This window comes from Ictidomys tridecemlineatus, chromosome 4 (genome assembly GCF_052094955.1).
Source record: "Ictidomys tridecemlineatus isolate mIctTri1 chromosome 4, mIctTri1.hap1, whole genome shotgun sequence".
In the NCBI taxonomy this organism is placed as follows: Eukaryota; Metazoa; Chordata; class Mammalia; order Rodentia; family Sciuridae; genus Ictidomys; species Ictidomys tridecemlineatus.
The window spans coordinates 80,733,440-80,745,630 of NC_135480.1; the positions used below are offsets into that span (position 1 = coordinate 80,733,440).

Sequence of the window (12,191 nt, forward strand, 5' to 3'; positions counted from 1 at the left end):
AAGGTGAGGCACCATGAGGTCATACTGTGTGCAGCTGATTGCCACAACAACAGTTGGAGTTAACAGGTAGAATGAGGAAAACATGAAAGGCAGCATGAGACAATAGGTTCCTATGACCAGAAACATCTGCCAGTGATAAGGCACCTACCTTGGCAGTGTCCTTTTATGTCAGTTGTACTCATGAAGTATTTGACATAGATTCAAAAGGATGACATAGCTATTATTGCATTGAATTTATTTTTTATAAAATCTGTCCATGACAATTATTATAAAAATAATAATTAGCTATCTAATTTTTTATCACATGTACTAAGCATTGTAATTATTTCATTTAATCTTCAAAACAACCCTGAGAGATAAGCCACATCCAAATGGTTCTCACCCAGGTCCTGCAGGGAACATCTGATCATGTCTAGAGATACTTTCAGTTGTTAAAATTAGAATTGGGTGTTCCTGGCACTTAGTGAGTGAAGGCCAAGGATACTGATAAACATCCTGTTATATGTAGAGAAGACTGTCCCCTGCAATAGTTGTTTGGCCTAAAATGTAAGTATGTTCAGGTTGAGAAATCACGGTATGCCTTTATAATTGGGAAAACTGAGGCCAAATGAGATTAAGTACTTTGGTTGGGGGGGGGTGTTCAGAAATTAGTGAGAAATGGAGTTGGCATATAAACTCTAGTTGACTGACTCAAGCTCTTGCATACTTTCGACCATGCTGTAGTGCTTCCCTATGGAGAGCACAACATGACCAAATTGTATGTCAGTTATTATAGTGATTAAAACAGAAATTGAAAGAAATGCAGACAATGATTGGAAATCATCAGTGTTTCTGATTTTATAACAAATCAGCATTTGGAAAATGGAAAGGATTTGACTATTAGAAGTTATGGTATTAGTATGAATATATAATTATAACCAGGATTTATTATATTGGCTAACATAGGCAGATGATGGATAGGCTGTCTGCTGACTGGAGGCTTGGGGAAATCAGTAACGCATCAGTCCAAGAAGCTGAAGGCCTTAGAATAAGAGGGACAAATGATGCAGCAGCCCCAGTTCTGGCCAAAGGAATTCCCTGCAGAGCCCCCAGAGCAACATCGTGTTCAAAGGCTGAAGAATCTGGAGTTAGGTCTGTAGGTGATGACAGTTGTGCAGAAAATTGAGAATTATGTGTAAGAGCTTCCCCTTCCTTCACTTTTGTTCCATCCAGGCCTCCAGCCGATAGGATGGTGCTGCCCACCTGCAGGGTGAGTCTTCTCCCTCAGTTTCCTGACCAATCGCCTTTGAGGTACCCTTGAAGACACACCCAGAAGTGTGCTTTACCATTTACTTTTCTTTTGGTGGTGCTGGGGATTGAACCCAGGTCCTTGTGTGTGCTACTCAAGCACTCTATCACTGAGCTATATCCTCAGCCCTTGCTTTACCAATTTTCTAGTCATCTTTCAATCCAGTCAAGCAGACAACAAGATAAACCATCAGTTTCTTTAGTGTATTCTCAGCTTTCCTTGTCACATCTGTGTAAGTTACATGCAAAGTAGGGCAGTATTAGGAGGTGGTAAATTTGGAAAACATGGATAAAGATTATTTTCATATTCAGAAATAAAGTGCAGACTTTCAAAGGTAGATTCATTTTGAGTCTGTTTTCATCTGCCCCTCCTTTTTAATATAGCAGTTTATGATCACACACAACTTTCAGATTCATTTACTTTTTTTGTTTTTTGATTGATTAATTACTTTTTAAAATTAGAGCTTAATGGGTATACATAGTAATTGGATTCATCCTGACAAACTCATACATGCATAGAAATCTATTTCAGTTATTCACTTTCAAAGAAATATATTATTGTTCATTAGAGTGGCTTCACTGAACCAAACCTAAGACTAGCTATCTGTGCTCAAGGGCATAATTACTTCTTGCGCTTGCCAGCTATCAGGGTTAATGATTTTCTAAGAGAATCTGACAAAAGGGTATTCTGATGGAAAAATAAAACAGAGCATGGTATATTACACAATATTTGGGCTTTTTCCTCTACTAAGCAATGTATCTAAAGTAAGACAGATCATCCACTTAGAAGGAAGAGAGCAAGAAATGAGTGGATGTGGTGTGATGAGGGTCACAGGTAGACCCTGAGTTGAAGTTTCAGCTCTAACACACGTTATATGGTCTTGCCTTGGGAAAATCATTTAGGTTTCCAAAGTTATCAACTATAAAATAGGGGCAGTAATGTCCTCAACAGAGCTTGGCCCACTGTAATTATTCAATAAACATTACTATTATATTTATTTAACTATATGACCTCAAGTACAGAAAGTTATATTAATTGTATTTTGCAATTCATTGTACATGACTCTGAAGCATCTGTGCAAATGATGTTAAAAAAAGCTCCCGTGTTAATGCAGGAAAGTTCAGAGGTGAAATGATTGAATTATGAGAGCTATAGCCTAATCAGTCCATCTTAGTTTGAATGGACTGACTGGGTGATAACTGTAGGCCAGTGGGATGTGGTTGAAGGAGGTGGATCCCTGGGAGCATGCCCTGGAAGGGTTCCTCTTCTCTGTGACCATTTCCTCACCTACTCTCTCTGCTTCCTGATCCTCACCATGAGCGGAAGAGCTTTTTTCCATTGGGCCCTTCTTCAATGATGTGCTGCCTTGCCTTGGACTTAGAGAAATGAAGTTGGCCATATATGAACAGAGACTCCTGAAACTGAGCTCCAAATAAACTTTTCCTCCTCCAAGTTGTTCTTGTTGAGATTTTTGGTCATATTGATGCAAAAACTGACTGAATCAGCTGTATTGTATTTTGCTTTTCCTTTCACCATCCCATTCAAACTCATGTTCTTTTCTCTTACATAGGTACTCAAAGTACTGTAGATATAGTATATTATTGTTATATATTCTTAGATATATGTTTTTACTTGAAAATAATTATATATATATCTGTATACATATGTGCCTAAGATTTAAAAAATTACCGTGTAATATTTTGCCATAATATGGATCTCAAGTTTTAAAAACTTTTTATTCATTTATCATAATGTGTTAAATATTGCTAAATGTGTCCCATGGAATAATTCAGGTCATTATTTCTGAATTCCAGTATTCCACTCTTATGTATCTACCCCATTTTTCCTGCCCAGTACCACTTTTGATGAGCACACAGGCTATCTCCAACTACCTGCCAACCCAGATAACTTTTTAATGAACAGCCTATACACATGCCATTATAACCTCAGCACATTTTAAACTGACCCAGAGTAGTTTTAAATAAAGTTCTATATGCATACAGGACTAAAATAATCTAAAAACTAGAAACAGAGAGAAGCTTCCTTAAAATGATAAAAGCTATAAATAAGATATTTACAACAAACTTCAAATAAAATTAAGACATTTCAGAGACAGTCCCATTAAAATCAGGGATTGATTTACATCTATTACAGTAAGCTTCAAAATATCACAGTAACATTTAACATTGTGCAGAATAATTTGACCAATGTGATAAGACAAGAAAAAGACATAAGAAGAATAAAATTAAGGAGACAAAATTGTCATTATTTGTAGATCCGATTATCTACATACAAATTCAATGAAATCAAGACAAGCTGTAAGAATCTAGGAGATCAGCAGACATGATAAACAATTTCAACTTCACAAAAACAAGAGCCATGTGTCTACACTAATACTTACCAATCACTGTAAGTACCAATTACAAAATATTGTTAAAACAAGTTATAGATCACAATAAGAAAAAGGATAACATTTTAAAAAATTAACCTAAACAATACATGAGACTTTTATGACAAAAATTTAAATTTGTTAAGGGAAACAAAGAGAAACTTGAAAGAGCTGAAACATTTGACATTGTACAAATGAAAGCTATTTCCAAATTAATTTATTATATTAAATACAATGCTACTGAAATTTAAGCAAGCTTTTTAAAGAAACCACAAACATTTTAAAGTCACTATGGAAGTACAAATTTTGTGAATAAACAAAGTGGGGGGAAAAATCAAGGAACAAAGTTTCATTCCACGAGATTTTATGAATAATGCAAGTAAACAAGAAACACATATGAGTAGAAGAGAAATGAAAGGCATACTACTTTCCATATTGGCTGCACCAATTTGCAGTCCCACCAGCAGTGTATGAGTGTACCTTTTTCCCCACATCCTTGCCAACACTTATTGTTGTTTGTCTGCATAATAGCTGCCATTCTGACTGGAGTGAGAAGAAAGATATCTTAGAGTAGTTTTGATTTGCATTTCTCTGATTGCTAGAGATGATGTGCATTTTTTCATATATTTGCTGATTGATTGTATATCCTCATCTGAGATGTGTCCGATCCGGTCCTTGGCCCATTTGTTGATTGGGTTGTTTTTTCAGTGCTTAGCTTTTTAAGTTCTTTATATACCTTTTCTCTGATATAAAAAGGGTGACTCATAGTGGGGTAGGGATAGGGAGCATGGGAGAAATAGATGAATTATAGATAGGGAAGAGGGGTATGAGGGGAAGAGAGGAGGCAGGGAATTAGCAAGGATGGTGGAATATGATGGACATCATTATCCAAGGTACATGTATGAAGACACAAATTGGGTGTCAGCCTACTTTATATACAAATAGAGATATGAAAAAATTGTGTACATATGTGTAATAAGAATTGTAATGCAAAACAAAGTACATGTATAAAGACATGAATTGGCATGAATACACTTTTTATACAAAGATGAAAAATTGTGCTTTATATGTGTAATAAGAATTGTAACGCATTCCACTGTCATGTATTTAAAAAAAAATAAAATCAACTAAATAAAAAAGAAAGAAAGAGATGAAAGGCATAAATTACTCCTATGAACCCATGCGTCATTTGCAGGAGGTGGCTACACAAACCATTAGAGAAAGCATGACTTGTTTAATTGATGAAGTTAAAATGGCCTAGTATATGGAGATAAAGTTGGATCCCTACTTTGCACTATGTAGAATCATATTTGTGTTTGTGCATGTAAACTCTTGAAGGACAGAGGATGTTTAATGTGTGTAGTAAATTTACAAGTTTAATATAATGTAATGTCATATAATGTTTTTTTGAACCTAGGGCAGGGAAAATTTCTTAAAAAAATACAAAAACCCAAAGACACAAAGCATAACATTTTAAAAGCTGCTGCAAATGCATCAAAATTAAGAATTTTAGTTACATAAAACACTTCATAATCAAAATTAATAGGTCATAAGTACTAGAGCTGTTTGTAATATTGGGGGGAAAAAGGCTTCCTCTAAATCACAAAGAAAAAGATGAGAAACATGACTTTAGAAATAGGCAACTGATATAAACAGGCAATTCTTAACAGTAGAAAACTCCAAAACTATCACACACCTAGAGAGGTGCTTACCACCCTGGAGAGTAGAAAATCAGACTGGAAAAAAAAAAAAAAAAGAAGTTTAACGCCATTACCTCACACACGTTAATACTTGGAAACCCCAAAAGTTGGACAACGCCTAATTTGCTGTGTGAGGGGCGGGTCAAAGCAAAAGCCACGCCTGGGTCCCGCCCCGCCAGGCCGCTCACGTGCCAGTGCCCCATCCAGGGACCCCTGCGCTCTCCGCTCACGCGACGATCTCTGTTTTTTTCCCAGGCCCTGTGCACGTGGCCTTGCCCTCTGTAAACCCAAGTCAGAGTGCTGTGGTTGAGACTGCAGTTCCAGAAGCCACTCGGGATGCTGGGGAACATGAATGGACGAGCGCGCGTGAGGGCTCGAGGCATCACTCACGGACCGAGTGCCACCGAGGTGGGGCGGGCACCGGCCTCGCCACTGGTATGTAGAAACCAGGGCTGGCCTCGTTTCTCTCTCTCCTGGCTGACTCTAGCTGGACAGTGGTTTCCTCTTGTGTTTATCTTATCTGGGTTACAGCTTTTCCTCTTCACTTTGAGCCTTTCTGTGGTTTCTCACAATTTTTATTTTAAGGGGTCTTACCTAAGAATGATACTAATGTAGGTTCATTAGCTATGAAAAGGAGGCAAGAGTGTCAGTGCTGTCTACTTTCTAGATCTTAATTACTTGATTTGTTTTTAAATTGCCTGGAAAAAACTGATATACACTCAGACCACTGAATGGCATATCATCTAATACAATTGCCAATTGGTATATAAAATAAGTAATCTCAAGTGCAAGTGTGGTTTAGATTCAGCTACTGTTGCTTGGGCCTTCACTTCTAGTAGGAATCCTTGGCTGGACTTAGACAACTAGATGGAATTGACCTACAGATAAACAACTTTTGAGTGATGTTAATGACTGTGTGTTAGTATTAGAAGCAACGTTTTTGACTTAGGCCAAAAGTACTCAATTGAGTACTCAATTAGGCCAAAAGTACTCAATTGAGTAATCTGTGGTTATTACACCTTTATTTTCATGAAGTGATCTCCTTGTTACTTTCCTCAGTTTTTAGTAGGCCAAGATCTAGTAACTTATGGAACAAAGAGAAGTAGTTTCTGTGATAAAGGAAAATGTTAGTGTTCTCTCCCTAATTGTTTTGAGAACTAATTTGGGGCCACTTACTTAGAGGGAGTCACCCTCTGGGCTGGTGCATCATGTCCTCTGAGCTCAATATATTTTCATGCCCATGGACCATGTCAGCTTGCAGCCTGTGCATGTCTGTGCCATGTTCCTTCTGAATAGCTTCCTGAGTGGAAAGATCACATCTCTGCTTCTTTATACCTCCACGGTCTTATGCTGTCCCTGGTATTAAAATAAGTTTGATGAGCAGGGAAAACTGACACTCATCCTATCCTTTGTCTACAATGGGCACTCTCTTCTCATCTCTCAAGGGATTTACCTGTTAACATTTTTGTTTTTCCTAGATCATGCTAATCTAATGCCTTATGACATGATACTGTTCTTATTTTGTGAAACCTTTGGTTTGTGACTTAAATCTGAAAAAAAATGTTTTTGCCCACATAGCCCACACCAGCTGATTTTAGAGACAATAACGTGGCCTCTAGCAGCGGCTTCCTGGGACCAAGCAGGATTCCACAGCAAGGTAGGTACAACTTAGTTTGTTCCACTTAGTTCCAGGCAACTCACATGAAAGAAGACTGACTCCACCAGGCCTCATAGCAGCAGGCTGGCTTCTTGAGCATCCTGTTCTTCTTTTCTTGAGTGATTCCCTTATCAGATTCCTTTGGGACTCCCTAAGGCAGAGTCTGCTGCTAAATTTTCTGAAAGTGCTTGGTAGATGAGAATCCACAGACACGAAGAAGCCAGTTTTCTGATTCTTTCTGTTCATAGAAGAATTTTGAAAAAAATATTATAAAAATTCTTATGGTATATAGAGGCTGAGAATATGTCTCAGTGGTAGAGCACCTGCCTAGAATGTCCAAGGCCCTGGGTTCAGTCCCCAGCATGCCCCTGCCTCCCCTTACACAAAATCCTATGGTTTATAAATGCCAATGCTGTCACCTTACAGAGATGGTAGAAAGTCAGTAGTATGCCTCCCATGGTTGGCCTCCTCCCTCCCCACCTGTGTTAGATGTCACTGCTTGGTGGTAGTTGTCTTCTCTGCAAAGTCAGATGTGGTCTCAGTATACTTGTCCACATGCTACTCCAAGTAGCCACACAGTGCCAGTTGGTGTGCCTGATGTGTTAGTTTGTTTGGGCTGCTATAACAAAGTCACACAGATTAATTAGCTTTAACAACAGAAATTTATTTTTTCATAATTCTGGAGGTTTGACATTTGAGATAAAGGTGTTGGCACAGTTGGTTTCTTCTCAGGCCTCTCTCCTTGACTTGTAGATGACCACCTTCCTAGACTCACATGTTTCCTCTCTGCATTTCTGTATCCTAATTTTTTCTCTTATGACATCAGTCATTATTGGACCTTAATGACCTCACTTTAATTTGACCCTCTCTTTAAAAATCCTATCCCCAAATACAGTCACATCCTGAAGTACTGGGGATTAGAACTTCAGCATATAAATCTGGTGGGGGACACAGTTCAGCCCATAACCCAATGCAAACCTGTTAGCCATCTCCTTTGTTCTGACCACAGAGTGAAGTGATAGATTTCTAACAAATGTGTAAGTCTAGGTTCCCCCACACTCTTGAGAGTCTGGTCCCTCATTCATTTCCTGACTGGCTCTCTAGCTCTTGGTTGAGTTTTCCAGTGCTGCTCAGTATCCCCTGTGTGATCTGAACTCACACAACTGAATAGTGCTGCAGGAGCCCAGAAGGCCTGCCCAGAGTGGCAGTGCAGTAGGCCCAGCATACCACCACTGTTCAAATAGTGCGCCAACCTGGGATTTTCTGTCCACATCTGCTGCCCATTTTTCTGAATAGCAAGTCATGAAAACCTTTAATCCTTTGAGAGCATATTGAATTTTTGTTTATTTAAATTGTAGTAAAATACATATAACATAATATTTACCATTTTACCTACTTTTAAATGAACAGTTGAGGATACTGAGTCTGTTGGTATTGCTGTGCAGTCATCCTCATCATTCATCTCTAGAAAATTTTTTTTCATTTTGCAAAATTGAAACTCTGTACACATTAAACAATAAATCCCCAAACCTCTTTTCCCCTAGCCCCTGAAAACCACCATTTCATGGTACCTTGATGTTTTAGAAACGGTTCAACATCTTGTGAAGCTAAGATCAATGAATGATATGGATAATCTAGTGAGGGTAATAGATATTTAAAAAAATTAAATGAACTTTGTGATTCTCCTGAGGGACTCAGACTGCACTGAGGAAGGTGTGGACAGCAGTTTTGAGCTGGTGGCAGTGCCATTTGGGAGAACTGCATACAGTGAGAATATCATAGGGTGGGTCAAGTCAGAGTCCTAAGGACTATTAATCCTGTTACTTTTCAGTGATAACGTGTATTTTTGATGTTTTATTTTATTTGTTTTTATATGGTGCTAAGGATTGAACCCACTGCCTCACACCTGCTAGGCAAGTGCTCTGCCACTGAGCTACAGCCCCAGCCCGACAATTTTGATATTTTAAAGTCATCTCCAGAATTCCCAAGGCACATCCAAAAAGTCAGCACCTTTTGTACTCAAACAGTATTCATTTCAAAACAGATTTTAATTTCATATTTTCTAGAAACTGATTATGATAGGCTCCAAGGTAAAACATGGCTTTCATTCTCTTGAGGAATGATCTACAATAAAGTCAAATTGCAGTGTTCTGGGAAGTTTCTCTTCTTTTCACTGGGAAAGGTGAGAGGCTCAGCCCTTTCTGTGCAGAAGTTGGTGTGGGCAGTCCTAGCCTGTAGCTCTGCAGGGTGTTACCCAGGAGCTAAAGGAGAGCTGCCATCTTCAAATAAGTGTGGGATAGGGCATAAGGAGATAAAGTTTTCTCCTTAGTCAGAGAGGAAGTCTACAATATTATAAGTGCTAGTACTAACTCAGTGCCTCTTATTTCTAAAAAAATATTTCATGCTTTCTTTTCAGATTTTAACTTTTAGGCTAAAGGCTTCTGTATAGTCATGCATGTTTTCAGCAATGTGGGCAAGTTTTGTTAAAAACCACAAACATCTGAGTTTTGAATGTGGATGCATTTTTGATATAGTAAACCTAGTATCATTAGAATGAAATATATTACTGTGTTCTCTACATTTTTTAGATAATAATGGTTTACCTCATGGTGATGTTGAAAGTACCTTTGTGAAAAGAAATGTGAAAATGAGACAGAACTTCATGGATCTGGGCATCTGTACCAGAGAGAAATTGGCACATGTGAAAGATTGTAAAACAGGTACCCAGTCTTTATGAAGCTTACTTGTACAAATATTACCAAATCTTGCTTAAGGAATTTCTATCCCTTGACCTAAAATAAATAAGTTCATATACTCAATAGATACTAACTGAACGTTTGCTGTGTTCAAGGCAAGTCTAGAGGCTTTACAATATTTAGCCTTAATTTTGTTTAGTTAATATAAATGATATTTTCCACAACAACAGATCTCATTTTGGGAAAAGATATTCTCCTGATTCTTGAGTTGTGGCTGAAAATGCTGCTTCTTCTTTTTCTTAACCCTTTTCCAGTATGGGGAATAATAGTGTTTTGAACTTAAGCCAATGTGGGCTATTTTTTTTTTACCCAGATTCCAGGCTCCCCCTGAAATTGCACACACAATTGTGGGCATATATGCTTTCTGGGAAATAGGTCTGTTATTTTCATTGGATTCTCAAATGGTTTTGTGGCTTCTTCCTTATTGATGCAGATCAATGTTTTTCAAACTTTTGTATAAAACCAAGGTAGCTAATGGAGAAATAAATGTATTATTACCCAGTAAACACACAAAACACACATAGTGGAAACAAAACTTTCATGAAATAGTGCTTATCCATACTTTACACCAGGCACTCTGGTTCATTCTATTAAATTCTGGTCTTTTTTCTTTTTTTTTTTTTGTATTTTATTTAGAAATAGGATCTTACTGAGTTGCTTAGCACCTCATTTTTGCTGAGGCTGGCATTAAACTTGCAATCCTCCTGCCTCAGCCTCCTGAGCTGCTGGGATTACAGGTGTGTGCCACCATGCCTGGCAAATTTATCTTTTCATTGAACATATTATCTACTTCACGTTTTATAACCGTAGCACTAATAGGGCCAGCTGCTATCTGTAAACACTGGTGTATATGATCTCAAAGGTCTCCCAGCTCTGACATTCTAGTTTGACATCTCTTTAGTCCATTTATATGAGCAGCTAAAATATGTTGTCATTTCCTCAGGATCTGGGTGAACAAAAGAAAGCCTTCCTTACCTAGAATAGCATAATGACTCCTTGCTACCACCAGTTATATACCGCAGAATGAGGAAATGCTAAGGCACAGATGACAACTTTTCTTCCTCACCACTTTGGGGCTCATGTTTCCACTTTCTCTATGAGAAAGGCAAAATAGTGCCTATTTGATATTGTTCTTTTCTAAAAGACAAACACTGGGTGATTCCCTATAAGGAGCTGAGAAGAAACTCCTTAGTATCCTCTTAGATTCTGTCCTGGGGAAATATAAGTCAGCCTGAGCATTAACTGTGCCCTTCCCATCCCTGATTTTGTCCTATAGACATTTCAGATGTGAATAAAAATTCCTATAGGGGAATGACATTCCTGGAAGCACACATGGCTTCCATGTGTCTGAGAACCCCACCCCCCTCAGATCCTGTCTGTTTTTGGACAGGAAAGGTACAGTTCCTTCCTCTCTTCCAACACTCCCCTCCCTCTCTAAGGCTCTTCTTTGGGACTTGAACAGCAGTCTAACCATTAATGGAATTTTTCCAGGATTTTTAGGAGTATTGTTAACTTTTGATCCTCTGGTTTCCCGGAGGTTGGGGGTTGTAGTCATGCCCAGAACCAGACAGTTTCTTTGAAAATGAGAGCAGCATAATTGCAGAGCAGCATATGAGAATATTACTCCAGTCGATTTGAATTGCAGAGAATAAGAGCTGGAAGGCAGGCGGAAGGAAGGTGGGGTAGTTAAATTCAGATGCTTCTCTTCTCTCAAGTCATGAATGTCATTGTCTGCTCCTGACTTCCTCTGAGGCCGGCTTCACACACCATCCACTCTAAATTCCAACACAGTTATTAGGCTGCAAGTTTTAGAGCTTATCTTTTGTCATCAAACAAAATCCTTGCTTTATGAAACTACTGTGCACATGCAAACTAATTTTCAGATGATGTGATTAATGTTAACAGTGATTTTTTTTTTTTTTTTTGGTGAAAGAATTGTTTTTTGTCTTCCCTAGGTTCCAGTGGAATACCTGTGATGTTGGTTACAAATCTCTTTAATTTAGATTTGCCCCAGGACTGGCAGCTATACCAGTACCATGTGACATATATTCCAGAATTAGAATCTAGAAAGCTCAGGATTGCTTTGCTTTATAGTCAAAGCATACTTTCCAATAAAGCAAAAGCGTTCGATGGTACTGTCCTTTTCCTCTCACAAAAGCTAGAAGAAAAGGTATAGTATGGTTATTTTTGTGATGATTTATGTGTGTTTACATGTGCATGTATGTACTTAGTTTCCTGTTCCCTTGCTTGAGAGCAAAAAAGACTTACTAGTAAAAATGTCATTGGTAACTGAATTTTCAATTAAGAAGCTGGTGATGTGGCATCTTAAAAAATAAGAACTCTTGGGCTGGGGATGTGGCTCAAGCGGTAGCGCGCTCATCTGTCATGCGCAGGGCGCTGG

The 12,191-nt window shown here is 38.3% G+C and overlaps 1 protein-coding gene across 1 annotated transcript in view; it reads left to right on the forward strand.

Annotated features, from left to right (window-relative positions):
- The first annotated feature begins 5,572 nt into the window (after nucleotides 1-5,572).
- Nucleotides 5,573-12,191, forward strand: part of Piwil4 (piwi like RNA-mediated gene silencing 4) — a 46,118-nt gene continuing 39,499 nt past the window's right edge. Inside the window, exons 1-4 of the mRNA XM_005337184.4 lie at nucleotides 5,573-5,812; nucleotides 6,956-7,034; nucleotides 9,623-9,754; nucleotides 11,746-11,960. Coding sequence (XP_005337241.3) covers nucleotides 5,714-5,812; nucleotides 6,956-7,034; nucleotides 9,623-9,754; nucleotides 11,746-11,960 — 525 coding nt within the window. The 5' untranslated portion in view covers nucleotides 5,573-5,713. The remainder of the gene's footprint in view (nucleotides 5,813-6,955; nucleotides 7,035-9,622; nucleotides 9,755-11,745; nucleotides 11,961-12,191) is intronic.